This window comes from Xenopus laevis, chromosome 9_10S (genome assembly GCF_017654675.1).
Source record: "Xenopus laevis strain J_2021 chromosome 9_10S, Xenopus_laevis_v10.1, whole genome shotgun sequence".
Taxonomy (NCBI): Eukaryota; Metazoa; Chordata; class Amphibia; order Anura; family Pipidae; genus Xenopus; species Xenopus laevis.
In genome coordinates this window covers 112,755,714-112,776,422 of record NC_054388.1, presented here as the reverse complement: position 1 = coordinate 112,776,422, position 20,709 = coordinate 112,755,714, and the positions used below count along the sequence as shown (strand labels likewise).

The window sequence follows — 20,709 nt, the reverse complement described above, 5'->3', positions numbered from 1 at the left end:
GAAAATAGTAATTTTTCGCCATACGTTGACCTTGTAGACATTGTTTGCCCAGTTTTTTTGGTTGCAGCCACTGAAGCACAGTTGCCAGAAAAAATATGCCACATAAATGCTGAAAATAGTCATTTTTTGCCATATACGTTGAGTCAACGTATGGCAAAAAATGACTATTTTCAGCATTTATATGGCATATTTTTTCTGGCCTCTGTGCTTCAGTGGCTGTGGCCAAAAAAACTGGGCAAACAATGCCTACAAGGTCAACGTCGTTGACCTTGTAGGCATTGTTTGCCCAGTTTTTTTGGCCACAGCCACTGAAGCACAGAGGCCAGAAAAAATATGCCATATAAATGCTGAAAATAGTCATTTTTTTGGTCGCAGCCACTGAAGCACAGTTGCCAGAAAAATTATGCCATATAAATGCTGAAAATATAAATTTTTTTGGTTGCAGCCACTGAAGCACAGAGGCCAGAAAAATTATGCCATATAAATGCAGAAAATATGCATTTTTTTGGTCGCAGCCACTGAAGCACAGTTGACAGAAAAATTATGCCATATAAATGCTGAAAATATAAATTTTTTTGGTTGCAGCCACTGAAGCACAGAGGCCAGAAAAATTATGCCATATAAATGCAGAAAATATGCATTTTTTTGGTCGCAGCCACTGAAGCACAGTTGCCAGAAAAAATATGCCATATAAATGCTGAAAATAGTAATTTTTTTGGTTGCAGCCACTGAAGCACAGAGGCCAGAAAAATTATGCCATATAAATGCAGAAAATATGCATTTGTTTGGTCGCAGCCACTGAAGCACAGTTGACAGAAAAATTATGCCATATAAATGCTGAAAATATAAATTTTTTTGGTTGCAGCCACTGAAGCACAGAGGCCAGAAAAATTATGTCATATAAATGCAGAAAATAGGCATTTTTTTGGTCGCAGCCACTGAAGCACAGAGGCCAGAAAAAATTAAACCAGTAGGGTTTGCACCCTAGTTTGTAACGGTGGCGGAGGGAGGAGGAGGACGCTAAAGGACAGCTGTGTGTGGAGTCATGAGGCTTGAAGAGAAGGACAGCTGCATAGAAGTCAGAACAAGTCTTCCGGCGTGCAGTAACCCTCCGAGATCCACCCCTCATTCATTTTAATAAAGGTCAGGTAATCGACACTTTTGTGACCTAGGCGAGTTCTCTTCTCAGTTACAATCCCTCCTGCTGCACTGAAGGTCCTTTCTGAGAGCACACTTGAGGCTGGGCAAGACAAGAGGTTCATGGCAAATTGTGACAGCTCTGGCCACAGATCAAGCCTGCGCACCCAGTAGTCCAGGGGTTCATCGCTCCTCAGACTGTCGATATCTGCAGTTAATGCCAGGTAGTCCGCTACCTGCCGGTCGAGGCGTTCTTTGAGGGTGGATCCAGAAGGGTTGTGGCGCTGCCTTGGACAGAAAAACATTTGCATGTCTGACGTTACAGACTGGCCAAAGGGCTTTGTCCTTGCAGGTGTGCTCGTGGCAGGATTACTGGCACCTCTGCCCCTGGAATGTTGATGAGTTCCTGAAGTGACATCACCCTTAAAAGCATTGTACAACATGTTTTGCAGGCTGGTTTGTAAATGCCGCATCTTTTCGGACTTGTGGTATGTTGGTAACATTTCTGACACTTTATGCTTGTACCGAGGGTCTAGTAGCGTTGCGACCCAGTACAGGTCCTTCTCCTTAAGCCTCTTGATACGGGGGTCCTTCAACAGGCATGACAGCATGAAAGACCCCATTCTCACAAGGTTGGATGCAGAGCTATCCATCTCCGCTTCCTCATTATCAAGGACTGCATCATCCACGGTCTCCTCCCCCCAGCCACGTACAAGACCAGGGGTCCCCAAAAGGTCACCACTAGCCCCCTGGGAAGCCTGCTCCTGTTGGTCCTCCTCCTCCTCCTCCACAAAGCCACCTTCCTCCTCTGACTCCACTTCTGGCACCTCTCCCTGCGTTGCAGCAGGTGCCTGGGTTCGTTCTGGTGATTCCGACCAGAAATCGTGCGCTTCCAGCTCCTCGTCACGCTGGTCTACAGCCTCATCTGTCACTCGTCGCACGGCACGCTCCAGGAAGAAAGCGAAGGGTATTAGGTCGCTGATGGTGCCTTCGGTGCGACTGACCATATTTGTCACCTCTTCAAAAGGTCGCATGAGCCTGCAGGCATCGCGCATAAGCACCCAGTAACGGGGGAAAAAAATCCCCAGCTGTGCAGATCCAGTCCTACCACCCAGTTCAAAAAGGTACTCGTTGACGGCCCTTTGTTGTTGCAGCAGACGTTCCAACATAAGGAGCGTTGAATTCCAGCGAGTCTGGCTGTCAGAAATCAAACGCCTGACTGGCATGTTGTAGCGCTGCTGAATGTCAGCAAGGCGTGCCATGGCTGTGTAGGAACGTCTGAAATGGGCCGACACCTTTCTGGACTGGGTGAGAACGTCCTGGAATCCTGGGTACTTGGAGACAAAACGTTGGACTATTAAATTTAACACATGTGCCATGCAGGGCACATGTGTTAAATTGCCTAGTCTCAACGCTGCCAACAGATTGCTTCCATTGTCACACACCACTTTTCCGATCTGCAGTTGGTGTGGGGTCAGCCACCGATCGGCCTGTGACTGCAGAGATGACAGGAGTACAGATCCGGTATGGTTTTTGCTTTCCAGGCACGTCATCCCCAAGACAGCGTGACAACGGCGTACCTGGCACGTCGAATAGCCTAGGGGGAGCTGGGGGTGCACAGGTGTGGAGGAGGAGAAGGAGGACCCAGCAGCAGAGTAAGAAGAAGAAGAAGACGAGGTAGAGAGCGATGGAGGAGTAGAGGTGGTGGCAGAACCGCGTGCAATCCGTGGCGGTGACACCAACTCCACTGTTGTTGTTGAGCTACCCATTCCCTGCTTCCCAGCCATTACCAAGTTCACCCAGTGGGCAGTGTAGGTGACATACCTGCCCTGACCATGCTTGGAGGACCATGCGTCAGTAGTCATATGGACCTTTGGCCCAACACTAAGTGACAGAGATGCGGTAACTTGGCTCTGCACATGTTGGTACAGGTGTGGTATTCCCTTTTTAGAAAAAAAATTGCGGCTGGGTACCTTCCACTGCGGTGTCCCAATTGCTACAAATTTGCGGAAGGCCTCAGAGTCCACCAGCTGGTATGGTAAAAGCTGGCGGGCTAAGAGTGCAGACAAGCCAGCTGTCAGACGCCGGGCAAGGGGGTGACAGTCAGACATTGGCTTCTTACGCTCAAACATGGCCTTCACAGAAACTTGGCTGGTGGCAGATGACTGGGAATGGGAACAGGTGGTCAAGGTGGAAGGCGGAGTGGAGGGTGGTTCAGACGGGTCAAGGAGAGCAGAGGTAGAGCAGTAAGATGCTGGACCAGAAGGAGTGTGGCTTTTAGTTTGCCTGTTGCCTTTGAGGTGTTGCTCCCAAAGTGCTTTGTGCTTGCCGCTCATGTGCCTTCGCATAGAAGTTGTACCTATGTGGCTGTTGGGCTTACCAAGGCTCAGTTTCTGACTGCACTCATTGCAAATTACAATGCTTTTGTCAGAGGCACACACATTAAAAAAATCCCACACTGCTGACTTTTTGGAAGTGTGCGATCTGGCGGTAACAGTAGAAGTTGGCGGAGTTGGCGGTATTGGCGGCAATGGCGGGTGCGTTGGCCGGCTGAACACAGGTGCCGATACATGTTGTTGCCCTACTGATCCCTGCGGGCTGTCCTCCCTGCTTCTTCTAAGTCTTATTCTCCTACTGCCTCTCTGACTCTCCGTCTCTCCATCTGAACTACCCTCCTCTTGCTCTCTTCTACTAGGCACCCACAAAACATCAATCTCCTCATCATCATTCTCCTCAGATGCATCAATTTCTTCTGACACATCACAGAAGGAAGCAGCAGCGGGGACCTCCTCCTCATCACTCATTATGTCCATCTCTATCGTGTTCTCTGCCAGAATTAAATCTGGTGTAAGGTCCTCATCTCCTTCATCTTCTTCTGGCAATAATGGTTGCGCATTACTCAGTTCAAGAAACTCATTGGAAAATAACTCCTCTGACCCCAGTGAAGAAGGGGCACCGGTGGTGGAGGAAGTGTTACGTGGGGTGGCCATAGCAGTGGAGGATGAGGAGGATGTTGTGGTAAAGTTAGAAACGGTAGAGGATGGGGTGTGCTGTGTAAGCCAGTCAACTACCTCTTCAGCATTTTGGGAGTTCAGGGTCATTGGCTTTTTAAAACTGGGCAATTTGCTAGGGCCACAGGATTGCATAGCAGCACGGCCCCTAGCACGGCCTCTGCGTGGCGGCCTGCCTTTGCCTGGCATTATTTTTAAAAAAACAACAACAACAACAAAAACTCAGTTGGTTTTTCTGGAAACGATAATACACACAGCTAGATGGCGGGTTGAAGAAAACACTGTGCAAATAATGCCTACAAAGTCAATGTATACACTACTACAGCGGTGGATACGGATTACGTAAAATATATGAATGCTGCTTGAAAAAAAGTAACTCAAGTGGTTTTTCTAGAGACGATAATATTATCAATATTTAGACAAAATGTGAACAAGGTCACACAGCTCGATGGCGGGTTGAAGAAAACAGTGTGCAAATAATGCCTACAAGGTCAACGTATACACTACTACAGCGGTGGATACGGATTACGTAAAATATATGAATGCTGCTTGAAAAAAAGTAACTCAAGTGGTTTTTCTAGAGACGATAATATTATCAATATTTAGACAAAATGTGAACAAGGTCACACAGCTCGATGGCGGGTTGAAGAAAACAGTGTGCAAATAATGCCTACAAGGCCAACGTATACACTACTACAGCGGTGGATACGGATTACGTAAAATATATGAATGCTGCTTGAAAAAAAGTAACTCAAGTGGTTTTTCTAGAGACGATAATATTATCAATATTTAGACAAAATGTGAACAAGCTCACACAGCTCGATGGCGGGTTGAAGAAAACAGTGTGCAAATAATGCCTACAAGGCCAACGTATACACTACTACAGCGGTGGATACGGATTACGTAAAATATATGAATGCTGCTTGAAAAAAGTGACTCCGGTGTTTTTTCTGGAGACGGTAATATTATGGATATTTAGACAGAATGGGAACAAGGTCACACAGCTCGATGGCGGGTTGAAGAAAACAGTGTGCAAATAATGCCTACAAGGTCAACGTATACACTACTACAGCGGTGGATACGGATTACGTAAAATATATGAATGCTGCTTGAAAAAAAGTAACTCAAGTGGTTTTTCTAGAGACGATAATATTATCAATATTTAGACAAAATGTGAACAAGCTCACACAGCTCGATGGCGGGTTGAAGAAAACAGTGTGCAAATAATGCCTACAAGGCCAACGTATACACTACTACAGCGGTGGATACGGATTACGTAAAATATATGAATGCTGCTTGAAAAAAGTGACTCCGGTGTTTTTTCTGGAGACGGTAATATTATGGATATTTAGACAGAATGGGAACAAGGTCACACAGCTCGATGGCGGGTTGAAGAAAACAGTGTGCAAATAATGCCTACAAGGCCAACGTATACACTACTACAGCGGTGGATACGGATTACGTAAAATATATGAATGCTGCTTGAAAAAAGTGACTCCGGTGTTTTTTCTGGAGACGGTAATATTATGGATATTTAGACAGAATGGGAACAAGGTCACACAGCTCGATGGCGGGTTGAAGAAAACAGTGTGCAAATAATGCCTACAGGGCAAATAATGCCTAAAAGGTCAACTTATACACTACTACAGCGGTAGTAAAATAAAAAAAAGTAAAATAAAAAAAAATGAATATTAAAAAAAAAAAATTAAAGTTGGTGCTGCTGAACTACTAGGAGCAGCAGATTAGCACACCAGTCCCACTCCCCAACACTGCTAGACTAATAGCACTGGGCTCTTATAGTAGTAGTAGTAGTAGTAGTAGTAAAACAACAAAAAAATAAATAAAAGCAGTCCTTACAAGGACTACTGTTATTGCAGCAGTCAGCAGATGAGATCAGAAGCAGGACAGCTGCCCACTGCAGCTACATACAGAGCACTGCAGTAGAAGGTAGATTACTAGCCAGCAAAGCTACCTAAGCTAAAATGTCCCTCAAACCCCTGCAGACTTCTGTCCCTCCAATAACAGAGCAGTATCAAAACGATTACTAGCCAGCAAACTTTCAACTGTCCCTGAAATCACTAACAGGCAGCAGCTCTCTCCCTACACTATCTCTTCAGCACACACAGGCAGAGTGAAAAAACGCTGCAGGGCTTCGGTTTTTATAGGGAAGGGGAGTGGTCCAGGGGAGAGCTTCCTGATTGGCTGCCATGTACCTGCTGGTCTGGGGTGAGAGGGCAAAAAAAAGCGCCAACAATGGCGAACCCAAAATGGCGAACGTCGCGCGACGTTCGCGAACTTCCGGCGAGCGCGAACACCCGATGTTCGCGCGAACAAGTTCGCCGGCGAACAGTTCGCGACATCTCTATATATATATATATATACCAGAGAACAGCACAGCTTCAGTGTATTCAGCTTGAAAATGGAACTAAAATGTTCAGAAATCCTGCTATGATTCTATTAGTTAGCCAATAAACGTATCACCTTTATACCACTTTTGTTATTTTTTATTTCAAAAGGGTTGTCACATGGTACAACAACTTTACCTGCAATAAGTGAAAGTAAGTCTGCTAGCTGACCAAGGGGAAGGTGAGAATATATTAAAGGCCTGTGTGCTGCAGTCTAGGCTGTGATATAAATGAAGGTAGCACTCCAGTAAGAAGGAATGGAATATTTATTTGGTAGGCAGCTGATGATACGAGGCCTTTAAAGGAGAACTAAAGCCTAACTAAAGAAGTAGGTGTACATGATGTTTTGTGCTTCTGTACAAGCCCAAGGCAACCACAGCCCTTTAGCAGTAAAGATCTGTGTCTCCAAAGATGCCCCAGTAGCTCCCCATCTTCTTTTCTGCTGATTCACTGATTCACATGCTCTGTGCTGCTGTCACTTACTGAGCTTAGGGACCCACTCACAATATACAGTACACATAGAATAGAAATGTCACAATATAAGGCTGATCAGTAATTAATACAGATAATTACTACATGGCAGCACAGAAACCAGTGCAATTAGCATCAGAATTTACTAATCAGCAAACCTGTAGCATCACCTTATATTACAGACCAACCTCATTTTCTGCTGGATAATTTGTTTTGACCCCTAAGCCATACCTCCCAACATTTTGGAAATTTTTGGTTTTATGTGTTATTACATTGTCTTCAAAAATAGCCTCTTTACAGTGACAGAACTACCGGGGGAGCAGGGGGTGCGAGCGGGCCAGGGCCCACACCCCCTCACGGCCCCCCGGCAGCCCGCTCGCCACTGAAAGCCGCTGTGCACGGAGGGGGGCAGGGCCCGGCTGTGCATCACGCACCAGGGCCCGCCCCCCTCTAGTTACGGCACTGCCTCTTTATTGGAGCTCCCCATAGAGGAGATATTTGTGTAAAAAACAAGAATGTGCCAGTGCATTTTACTCTTTTAAATATAGAATAATTGTGCTTTAAAAAGTAGTGTTTCAGGCTGATTTATTGAATATTTCTGCAAAATCCCTAATAATCCCTCCCTTCCACTTGCTGCTCCCTGAATTCCCAGGCTGTGCACTCAGCTCACTGCACTGTAGGACAGGAACCAATCAGCAGCTAGCAGGACCTGATATGTCCCAAGGCTTATTTTCAGTAAAAATAAATTATTTATTAGTATTCATATTTTAAAAGGTTTTTGATACATACTGACCCCACATGACCCACCTTACACATTTTGTACCCTCCGGCACTTAGTCATAGGTCTCCTATTTTGCAGTGTCTTTGTTCTGGGGCCCTGGAACTCCTTAGAATCTGTTCTTTCCAATAAAGTGTAGTTTTTTAGGGTAAACCTACTGTTAATGGAATGTTTGGCCTTGAAATCAGATGTATGCAGTTTTGTGGAGCAGTGCTTTGCAAATTTTGTACTTTACTGCTTCGGTTTTTGATCTATAGAAGTGAGAAATCTGAGTAAAACTATATATATTTGGTATTGGCGCGTTCAGGAGACATAGAACTTTCCAAATCTTTTTTTTACACTTTGGGGCAAATTGAAAGAGCACAAAATGTTCAAAAATGGTCTGGCAATAGAAGTTCCAACTTGGCCAAATTGATTGGCAGTGATAGGGTTAATCTTATTTCGTTTGAAGATAACTGTTTATGTTCCACTGTATTCTATTATGATTAAACCCACAATAGCTGCTTTATTGAAATGGGTTTTAATACCTTGCTGTATATACAGTTAAGCCAAGGACACACCGAGCTGATTCTCAATATGTGAATAAATGGAGGATGAGAATTAGCCCCTACTCTTGAATCAGTGGTCTTCTGTTCTGCACCCGGAACCACTGCATGAGCCCAGGTACAGGCACATGAAGCAGACGTTGGAGTAAGTGCTGAAATCCACTCCATGTGACTGTGGCAGTGGTTCCACTGATTCAAGAGTTGGAGAGATTCTTAGCTGCTTTTATCCACATTCTGAGAATCAGCCCAATGTGCCTTTGGCCTTAATGCTTGTGTTCATTTATTTTATTTTTGTTTTCACACTCAATTCTGGTTATTATGGTAATGATTGGACCTTTTTGTGCTATTTATTTACACTGGGGGAGGGCTTTTAATGGTTTGCACTGCTTACACTCATGTTTGTTTTTCCCAGAGTTATGTGTGGTACTTTTTTGTTATTTATATATTTTGGGCACACCTTGCTAAACAACATAGTTAGTTAATGTAGTAAGTGAAAGTCTAAGACAATTACTGCAAGAATCAGTGAGTTAATAAAAAACATATTTGCTAATGTTAATGCACAATCACATTTTATTTTCACATAGAAATAAAGAAACAATATTTGTGGCAGGCACTGATATTTGATGGAATCAATTCTATCCTAACACAATGAACAATGTTTTATGTGCCACTGGCTGCCACAAAGCTCCAAGGCTTAATATAGCTTCTCCCATGTGTAACAGTTAGTAAGCTGTTTTTTTATATTACTTGCTGCCCTTTATTTCTTCATATAAACCTTTGGAGATTGTGGCCAAAGAGTTTAGTTGTTACTTCATCAGTCCAAAAGATCTGACATGTCTAGCTGCTGGTTTATATACTTTAGATGTTGGTGTTGAGATGACTCGTTCATGTAGATTGTGTTTGTGCAAATAATTCTGTGCCATGGAACAGTACAACACCACCGCTGTATCACCCAAACCTTCCCGCGGCTCCTTTGCAGCCATATGAGGGTTTGTCTTTCTGTCTGACATATGAGCAGTTCTCTGCTGAAGTATTTTTTCCTCATTTCCTTTAAACTGCTATTGTTGATGGCATTACAAACAGTGGACATTGCAATCTTTAATTGCCTTTCCATGCTTTGTAGGCAGGGCCACCATTAGAAATCACGGGCCCCATACAATAAAATTTTTGAGGCCCCCTGGGCCCCGCCCACCCCAGCACGCAAGCCCCACTCCAGATTCCGCCCAATCCACACCACAGTTAAAAGAACACACAGATATCAGCGCTAAAAAAGGTAACCCCCCCACACACACAAGTTATAAAATGCTATTGATGGTCTGGGCCCCCTCATAAGTAAAAAAAAAATAATTGGTGACCAGGGCCCCCCTTAAAAGTTAAAAAAAAACTGGGGCCCCAAAGAACATTTTTTAAGAAAACATTGGTGGCAGGGGCCTATAAAATATTAAAATAAAGCACTGGTGGCCAGGGGATTAAAAAAACACAAATTGGTTTCCAGTATAATTGAGCTCATGGCTTCAGGACTTCAATTTCGGCTGTTTTCGTGACTTCGGGTCTTTTTGCCGCTTCAGGACTTCAATTTCGGCTGTTTTCGTGACTTCGGGTCTTTTTCACCGCTTCAGGACTTTGGCTTCGACTTTTTCCATGGCTTCGGGTATTTTCGCCGCTTCGGGACTTAAATTTCGGCTGTTTTAGTGACTTTGGGTCTTTTCTCCGCTTCAGGACTTCGCCTTGGCTATTTTTGTGGCTTCGGCTATTTTTGCCACTTCGGGACTTAGGCTTCGGCTGTTTCCATGGCTTCTGGTCTTTTCACCGCTTCGGGACTTTGGCTGTTCGGCTTTTCAGCACTTCCACATTTCGGCTCTTCAGGATTTCGGAAATGGTGGCACGGCTTCGGCGCTGTCAAGGGGGGCCTGGCTCTTTTGAAAGTGCAGCTCTGCCGGGCCCCCCCTTCAGGCCCAGGCCCGGTACACTTGTACCACCTGTGCCCCCCTGATGGTGGTCCTGTTTGTAGGTATCACTTAGCTCCATTTTCAGATCATTACTCAGTTGCTTAAAAAAGCCCATGGTTGTAGAGTGACAGCCCAAAGTTAAGACTGTCAGAGATTTTATTAAGCTCTGCAATTGTCAACTGAAGACAACTCTTAAAGGATAAGTAAACCTTTAAAATAAGTCAGTGAAAATTGATGAGGGTAAGAACTTTTGCAATGCACATTTATTATTTATTCTTTTTTCATTCCAAGATATTAAGGGATACATGACCAGTCTGACCACCGAGTAGTCAAGGAAGAAAGAAAGAGGCTGCTCTGATGTTCTTCTGCATAGGAAAGATTTGAGAAAGGTTTCTAATTTTATTCCTAAGCAGAAGAACATCAGAGAAGCCTCTTTCTTTCTCCTGACAACTTCCTTGACTACTTGCTGGTCAGACTGGTGGGAAACTGACCAGCAGGTGGCGCTGTTGGAACAAAATTCATTTATATTAACAGTACACGTATCCCTTAATATCTTAGAATAAAAAAAGAATAAAAAATTAATGTTCATTGCAAAAGTGCTTAGAAAGGCATGCTCATCAATTTTACATTCACTTGTCTTAAGGCCTTTTGGGGTAATTATGGTCATAATTGAACAAGTGGAAGGGGGCCCAAGCTTTTTCCACTTACAGAATTACCTAATTATGTAAATTAGCCAAGGGAGCCCAAATATTTTAATTAAACAATATGTTTATTCATATATATATTGTAAAGTATATGTTTCTAATTAAATGTTCAAGTGTGCTGGTACCTTATACTCATATACTGATAAATATATATATATATATATATATATATATATATATATATATATATACATACATACATATATACAAACTAAAACTTGAAAAGAAAAGCTCATATAAATATCTTTTTTTTTTTAAGTCAACAGAAACGCCCTAAATGAAATGATACAATCCAATAAAGAATCTAAGCTCTCTCTGAAGAACATCCTGGACATTGGGCAGGAGAATATAAATGAAGTTGCTCCCCAGACTGTACAAGATCTTCCCTGGGCTTAGGAAACTGATGACTCTGGACAGGACTGCAAGAACAATTCAACTTGACAATATTTCTAAAGATTCAGGAGGGCATACTGATGCTGTAAAACATGAACATTCTCTACAAATTGGTTCAGGGGAAGCTAATGATGGCACAGAAGAAGATGTATCTCAATATTTAGATTTTTATAGTAAAGAGTCTACTTCATTCAATCCTTTAGACATTCTGTGTGTTCTCTTGCATTGCTCAGATATGTTGTTACAGCAGAACATCTTCTCCAAAATGTCCATGTGTCAGTTTGCCGTCCCACTGCTGCTCCCTGCTGGTGATGGGCCAGGCTGCACCTTCATGCTCTGGGCTATGAGAGACATTGTCAAGAGATGGAGACCCCACACTTTGGCAGAGAATAAAGGATTTATAGAAGAATACCTGGTTAAATCAGAAATGCCATTTTTTTCTTTTGTGAGACTGGGGCATATACAATTATCTAAATCTAAAATCCTCAATCAAATGCTCAGCCCAGCCCAACAGTACCAGGACTTTTTTATTCATGAAAATATGATTGGTGGTGATAATGAGAGAGAAGTATCTAATGGCCTAGTGGAAATCTCCTGGTTTTTACCTGTTGGAAGAGAGAATTCTGACACTTTCCCAGAACCCATAGCTGTTACTAATTTACGTGGAGACATAGAGTCTAACTGGACCCAATTCAGCTTCCTAACCCAGGTCTCATCAGCAGTGTTTGTATTTTCTGAGAGTATTAATGAGAGAGAGTGTGAGCTATTAGCCCAGTGTAGTAAATCCTACTCCAACTTCTATTTCATCATTACTCCAAGTGGCACAAGTGTCAGTAAAGAGACTGTGAAATTCTTAAAAGAGTTACAACCTTTGCTACATTTCAACCAATCACATATACTGATAAAAGACAAACAAGCAAATGAGGCTGGGTTAGTAAAAAAATTACAAAACATAATCCAGATTTTTTTGAGGAAAACTGACAAGAAAGTAAAACTGGAAGATTTAGCAAACACAGCCACTGAACTTGGCATAAATGTGGATGAAAATTCCCAGGAATGTCAGAAAGCAAAAGAATATACCACTGAAATAATTAAAGAAATACAAGATATGGTAAAATATAAGAAAGAGACGATGAAACTACAAGGGGATCTGTGGAAACAAGTGGCCCAGGTAGAAAAAGAATTGTGCAGAATGAAAAACCAAGGGGCTAAAAATACAGAACAATATCGATCTCAACTGACTGAAACCCTCAAACAATTACACAGGGAGCAGAATCAACATGTTCTACCTGATACGATGAGTAAGTTTATTTCTGCCATCACACATTTGTCTCAATCAGAGAAACATTATTTCCTGACATGGATGAAATTTGCACTTGACTCAATGGCTAGAAACAACCTCTCTGTGTTAAAAGAAAAATACAAGGAAAAATATAATAAAACAAATAATCAGGTAGAACTGAAACAGTTAGACCAGCAAATATGTGACAGTTCTTTGGGAGTAGAACATTTTCTGCGTGAGATGGGGCAGTTTTATGAGGCAGAATGTTCGATGGTGAATCAAGGAATACTCAAACCAGATATGATACAGTTTAGTCTTCTCCCAGGAATAGCTGCTGATTTATTGCTGGATGGCTTCCCATTGGAGCTGATGGATGGAGATGCCTCCAATATCCCCCTGAAGTGGGTCACTGACCTTCTGACTGAGCTGAATAACAAAACAGGAGGGAAATGCAGAATGAGAGTAATCACAGTGCTGGGAGTGCAGAGCACAGGGAAATCCACTCTCCTGAACACCATGTTTGGCTTGCAGTTTTCAGTGGCCAGTGGACGATGCACACGAGGAGCTTTCTTAACATTGATTAAAGTAAAAGAAAACTTTCAGAAGAACATAAACTGTGAGTTTATTCTGGTAATTGACACTGAAGGTCTTAAGGCTCCAGAATTGGCTTCTCTAGAGGACAGCTATGAACATGACAATGAGTTGGCAACTCTAGTGGTTGGGCTCAGTGATATCACTATAATCAATATGGCCATGGAGAATACAACAGAAATGAAAGATACACTGCAGATTGTGGTTCATGCATTTCTTAGAATGAAGCAAATAGGGAAGAAACCCAACTGCCAGTTTGTGCATCAGAATGTGAGTGATGTTTCTGCTGATGATAATAACATGAGGGACGGAATAAAACTTCTGGAGCAACTGGATGAGATGACCAGAATAGCAGGCAGCATGGAAAAAAAACATGGAATAAAAAGCTTCACTGATATCATTAGCTATAACATTAAGAGAGACAATTGGTACATCCCTGGGCTTTGGTACGGTGTCCCACCCATGGCTTCTGTAAACTCCGGCTACAGTGAAATGTGAATGAACTGAAAAAATATTTGTTTACATTTATGGAGAAAAGTGAATTTCTTCAGCCGCCCCAGAATGTTGTTGAATTTATTGAATGGATAAAAAGCTTGTGGAACTCTGTTAAATATGAGAATTTTATTTTCAGTTTCAGAAACAGCCTGGTAGCTGAAGCTTACAATCAATTAGCAATGAAATACTCCCAGTGGGAATGGGACTTCTGCAAACACGTTCATACCTGGCTAATTAGCACTGAGAATACTATCAAGAATCAGTCAGCAGATAAACTGCAGCCAGAAATGTGCAGAGTATTTAAGGATAATTTAATTTCTCTACTCTGGAAAGAAGAGAAAAACATGTTAGATTTGATAAAAAAATATTTTGAAAATAAAACCGATAATGTTCATCTGATTGAGAAGTACAGAGAAGATTTCTCCAGAGGGGTGAATTGTCTTCGGAAAGATCTGGAACGTTCTGTCACAGCAAAGATTGATGAGACTATTAGAATCCAAAAAGGGAAATATCAAATAAAGAATATAGAGAACAGTTATCAAAAGACCATTGAGGAGAAAGTCACTGATCTCCTAAAACAGGTCAGACAAAGGGAAAGTCGACTTGAAAGTGATGAAATAGAAAAGGAATTTGAGAACATGTGGGAAAGTACAATAGCTGAGTTACCAAGGAATCTTTTACAAAAACGCAATGTCAGTCAGGAAATGTTACTGGAGCTCAAACGTGACTTGTCCAACAGAGGGGCCTCTATAAAGGAGAAATTTCTTAAGATAAAATATTTAGATGAGTTTGGAAAAGATGAATTCAAGATTAAAGAGCAGCATGTTGACTTGAAATGGTATTCATCACTAAAAGGTGTGAAAGAACTGTGGACCAATGAATGCAAAGATAAAACTGCCAGTCTGGCTTACTCTTTAATAGAATTATGTTTAAATTATGTAACAGAGAAGGTTAATACAGGAGAAGACTATGATGGGACATATTGCCAAGAATTGCTTAGTAAAATTAATGAAAGGCTCAGGAGGAAGATGTTAAAAACCTGCACATTACCCATGAGTTTGACTTGGATATAAAACTCCATATCTTGGGGAGTGCGGCTCGGATGTTCCAGAAGATGCATAAGAGTTTTCTTCAGACTGATCCTATGTTGTCTCTGGAAACTCTAAAACCTCATTATTTGACAACTTTTAAAAATCTATTCCAGGAAAAAGATGAAACACAAAGTAGAGCCAAACAATTCTGTGATCTCTGCCTGAAGCCGGCAATAACCAATCACATTAACCAGCATCTGGGGAAGGACATTGTAGATGATATTCTGTCCAATCAGTGTCCCAAAGAATTGAGCAGCCGCACTTTCTTTCAATCACATGTACTTGAGAAACTGCTGGAAGAGGAGGAATTTTCTCAGTATGTGACTTACATTAATTCTTATGAGAAGTTTGTGAAAGAATGGCTAAAACAATACATATTAAATATGTATAAAAAAGGTTTAGAAAAGTTGCAAACGAATATTCTCTCTGATATCTGTAACAAAATCAGGAGCACACTCAAAAAGCCACAAGACATGCCCACTGTTTCAGAGTTCTTGAAAGCCTTTTGTGAGATGTTAAGGAGTGAATTGGTCATTTCTCAGATGGAGTTGCAGTTGGTCAGTTTCCAAAACCAAGCAGACATCAGGCAGTTCTCAAAGGATATTGAGTTTTTTCTCACAGAAACTGAGACACAGATCAGATCAGAGATGGAATCTTCCAGCACAGAATCTGTTCTTGACAAACTCCGACTGAAACCAGAGGATGTTCTGTTTAAGAGAGTGTTTGGCTGTGGGAAGCAGTGTCCCTTCTGCAAGGTCCCCTGTGAGGCTGGAGCTACTGACCATAAGGAACACTTTGCATCTGTCCATCGGCCTCAAGGTTTGGGAAGATATCGATGGATATTTAGTGACAAGTTGGCTACAGAATTATGTTCAACACATGTTGTCAGTGATTGTGAATTCCAGAATTCAGATACAAAGATGGAATCTCACCCTTATAAAGAATACCGGACAATCTACCCAGACTGGGCCATTCAGCCTGACCCCAGCATCACAGCCTCAGACTACTGGAAGTTTATTTTTAAACAGTTTAACAAGGAATTTGCTAAAGAATATGAGGCAGAACCAGCAGATCTCCCTGAAACCTGGCTCCAGATAACAAAAGAACAGGCTTTTCAAAGCCTAAAAGAAACATTTAATATGAAGTAACAGCAGTGAAACAGGTTACAGCATTATATTCCCAAAAACCTTATTTCACTGTACAAGCAGCATTTCAATACATTTTTGGTTGGATATGGGCATATTTACTACACCTTTAAAGGGGATACATATTTTACTTTTTTATACATACTATACTAGTTTTCAGTACAGACGATGTATACTAGTATTAATAATAACAATAATCAAGTTGTATTATAGACGAGATCTAGACTGACCAATAAACAGAATGATGATAATGATGATTTTATATAACCACTGTGTCTTCTTAATCAGAAATCCAAATAAATAAAGAGTTTTCAATATAATGTACTGCCTGACTTATTTGTTATATAATAAAAGTGGAGAAAGAAGTATAAAAGTACATAAAGCACATGGGACCATGGTGACCTGACTAATGTTACAGAAAGCACAACAAGTACCAATCAATATATTGCAGAATGGAGACAAACAATAAAACATTGATCTAGAAAGGTGAAACATATATCTAAGGAATCCCAAGTCAAAATGATTAAGTCAAGTTATCCCACTCCATTAAGGTTGTACAGAGAGGGGAGACAATTCAAGTCCTAATGGAGTGGCCTGTGGAACCAAGTGTTCTCACATCTTAAAGGAACGGTAACACCAAAAAATGTAAGTGTTTTAAGTAATGTAAATATAATGCAGTGTTAACCTGCAGTTGTAAAACTGGTGTGTTTGCTTCAAACAGACTACTATAGTTCACATAAACATGCTGCTCTGTTGCCATGGGAGCAACCATTCAAAGTTGAAAAAGGACAAAAGGCACAAGATACTCAGAAGATAACAGATAAACTCTGTAGTATAATTACAGAACTTACAGTATCTGTTATCTTCTGTGTATCCAGTGCTTAAATGGCTGCCCCCATGGCTACACGGCAGCTTGTTTATATAAACTATAGTAGTACTTATCTGTTATCTTCTGTGTATCCAGTGCTTAAATGGCTGCCCCCATGGCTACACAGCAGCTTGTTTATATAAACTATAGTAGTACTTATCTGTTATCTACTGTGTATCCTGTGCTTGAATGGCTGCCCCCATGGCTACACAGCAGCTTGTTTATATAAACTATAGTAGTACTTATCTGTTATCTACTGTGTATCCTGTGCTTGAATGGCTGCCCCCATGGCTACACAGCAGCTTGTTTATATAAACTATAGTAGTACTTATCTGTTATCTACTGTGTATCCTGTGCTTGAATGGCTGCCCCCATGGCTACACAGCAGCTTGTTTATATCAACTATAGTAGTACTTATCTGTTATCTACTGTGTATCCTGTGCTTGAATGGCTGCCCCCATGGCTACACAGCAGCTTGTTTATATCAACTATAGTAGTACTTATCTGTTATCTACTGTGTATCCTGTGCTTGAATGGCTGCCCCCATGGCTACACAGCAGCTTGTTTATATAAACTATAGTAGTACTTATCTGTTATCTACTGTGTATCCTGTGCTTGAATGGCTGCCCCCATGGCTACACAGCAGCTTGTTTATATAAACTATAGTAGTACTTATCTGTTATCTACTGTGTATCCTGTGCTTGAATGGCTGCCCCCATGGCTAGGAACAAGGCAGGATCTCGCACACCCAATAAGTAACAACAATATGCCTGGTGCACAATGGTAGAGATTTGGCAAGCCCCACAACAGAGTACAGCAAAGGAATTCCAACGGCACACAGGACTATAGGAAATCTTCAAAATGTATTTCAAAGCGGAGTGCGATGCAACCTTTTGGGGAGTAAAACCCCTTTGTCAAGCATACGTGATCCACATACAAAGTGCAAATAAATAGAACAGTGCTTCATTCAATTAGCGTGTCATTATTGATTGTCCAATCAGTGTAAGTTAGAAACACATCTAAAAAACTTTCTCGTAGATAGTTAAAATAATCCAATAAATAGTGTACAATACACAATATATAATAAAAATGCATACAATAGAAAAACTAATAACCACAGAAGTGTACTCAATAGAAGGAACAAAAATACAGTGAGTAGTCAGAAAAGATTATTCCATTAATATTTACTGTATCACAATGCAGCCATAAATGGTTAAATTAACACTTGCAGGGTATTATTCCAAATTAGATCTTACCCTATACAGGAAAAAGAGATACTGACCCTGCTTGCAATTTACGCTGCCATTTGTAGTGATTATCTGTAAAAGAAAAAAAGATATAATTTAAAAATTAACTAAACTAAACAAAGTTTTTTTACAAAAAGCGTGACATGTTAAAATCCTCATTAAGTCCCTTCGGATCACGAGTTTGAAGAAGCCAAATCCAAAAACATTCTCTTTGGAGAAGCAGCCTGTTTATATCCTGCCCTTGCCTTACGGTGACCTTTTCCAATATCTGCCATCTGACTTGTGACACTTGATGACCATGGGAGAAAAAATGTTTAGCCAGAAGTGTCTCTTTTTTTTGTCTTGCCCTTCTCTTTGACTTCGCTATTACTATCTGATTTAAAATTTCGTATAAACAATTTGTGCTCATTTAGGCAAATTTTTATTGGTCTAGTGGTTTGTCCTACATAGGACTTACCACACGGGCATTTTATACAATATATGACATTCTGGCTGTCACATGTGGAAAAGCAGTTAACCTGGTGATTAGTCCCCAATGATGGCCGCATCACCACATCACCAGCAATAATCCCATTACAATGACCACATTGCCTACAGGGAAATGTACCTTTGATATTGGTAAATGTAAATCACCTCTTTACTGGTACGTGTTCTAATAAGATCCCCAATGTTTTTCCCCCGTCGTTACAAAAATATTGGGGGAAGGTTAAATATTTGTCCAAATTTAGGATCTGCTTGTAATACTCCCCAATATTTCAAGATGATTTTTTTACAGTTAGCAGAATTCGTATCGAAGGTGGAAATAAATGGGATCCGTGTGTTAGCTGAACGTGTTTTTTTATCCTTTTGTAAGGTATCCTGTCTAGAAATTGTGGCAACATTCTCTTTTATTGCCACAAGCTCCTTTCTATTATAGCCTTTATTAACAAATGTCTTAATGATCTCAGAGGACTCCTGCTCAAACAATTCGTCATTAGACATAATCCGTCTTACCCTAAGTAATTGACTCTTGGGGAGATCCCGAATTATACCTGGTGGATGTTGGCTAGATGGACGAACCAAATTATTTTTATCAGTTGGTTTAGTGAAAGCTGATGTTACAAATCTGTTACCCTGCTGTGTAATGTTTACATCAAGGAAATGTAATTCCATTGCGTGTGCCTCAACAGTAAATTTGACACACTATTTAAATAACAAACTCCATCAAATTTTCGTAACTGCTTGTCAATAGAAAAAACGTATCATCCACATACCTCATGAATGAGTGTATGTGGCCTGAATACTCTCCATGTGAAAATATAAAGGTTTTTTCGAATTGGTCCATGAAGATGTTGGCATACGCCTGCGCCATGTTGGCACCCATTGTGCAGCCTTGTGTCTGTAAATAATACTCACCCCTGAACTCAAAATAATTGTTGATTAATACGCATTCAAGTAATGTGCACACAAAATTGATCATATGTGTCTGTAATGGTCCTTGGGACAAGTAAGTCCGAGCACACTCGATGCCTTCATCATGGGGAATTGATGTATAAAGGTCCTTAACATCAAGTGAACAAAGTAAGAATGGTTCTGTTGGCATTACTATCCATTCCAACCTGTTTAAAAAATCACCTGTGTCAATTAGACAAGCACTGAGCTTTGTTAACACATCCTGTAAATAGGAATCCACAAAAATAGCTAGAGGTTGCCAAACAGATCCTACATTAGACATAATAGGGCGTCCTGGAGGGTTCACCAAATCCTTGTGTATTTTAAGCAAAAAGTAAATGTACGGTGTTTTTGGAGACTGGGTTAACAACAATTTAGGAGTTTAATCAGAAATTATGCCGTCGAGAGTGGCCTCATTCAGCATAATATTCAATGTTTGTTTAAATTTTAGTGTAGGGTCTCCTATCAATTTTTTGTAGTGAAGGTGGTTATTGAGTTGACGATCTGCCTCCCTTACATAATCACTAGTATTTAACAGCACTATTCCTCCACCCTTATCAGCTTTAGTGATGGTAATAGAAGGGTTAACCTGTAATCTCTTTAGAGAATCTCTCTCTGCCTTATTTAAATTGATATGGGTAGTGCTCCTTTGATTATACGATAATTTCCCCAACTCCTGTAACAATATCGACTCAAATGTGTCAATTGAGGGAAAAATCCCAGGCGGTACAAAATGACTTTTAGTAGCAAGCTTAGATTTCAAAATTGGCAACATTTTATCCTTTTGTACAGTTTGTGGCTTGTCTGCAAAGAAAACCTTAAATTTAAGCGCTCTGATAAACCTGAACACATTACTAGTTAAAGAAAAAGGAGACACAGTATGTGCAGGGATGAAATTTAAACCCTTATTTAAAGTCTTGCGTTCTAGTTCAGTAAATTCATGTGAGGAGAGGTTAAACGCCATATTTACCTACTCTGGTTCTGCAGGCGTCTGTGTCCCCGCCAACTTGGAGCTGGTTTTTAGAAGGCCCCTCCGGATCTTACGTTTTCCACAGTCCAGCCTTTGCCTAAAAAAAGAGTGGAAGAAAGTTGGGACGATGCCGAAGAACTGTGGTTTATCTCGGATGCACCTGCAGCGTGAGGAGAATGTCTGTCGGCCGATCTGT

At 41.1% G+C, this 20,709-nt stretch overlaps 1 protein-coding gene across 1 annotated transcript in view; it reads left to right on the top strand.

Annotated features, from left to right (window-relative positions):
- LOC108705286 (interferon-induced very large GTPase 1) overlaps positions 1-16,768 on the top strand; it is a 117,710-nt gene extending 100,942 nt beyond the window's left edge. The window contains 4 exon segments of the mRNA XM_041578734.1: positions 11,260-11,389; positions 11,391-13,756; positions 13,759-14,778; positions 14,781-16,768. Of these exon segments, the coding sequence (XP_041434668.1) occupies positions 11,260-11,389; positions 11,391-13,756; positions 13,759-14,778; positions 14,781-16,000 (4,736 nt within the window). The 3' untranslated portion in view covers positions 16,001-16,768.
- The last annotated feature ends 3,941 nt before the right edge of the window (positions 16,769-20,709 follow it).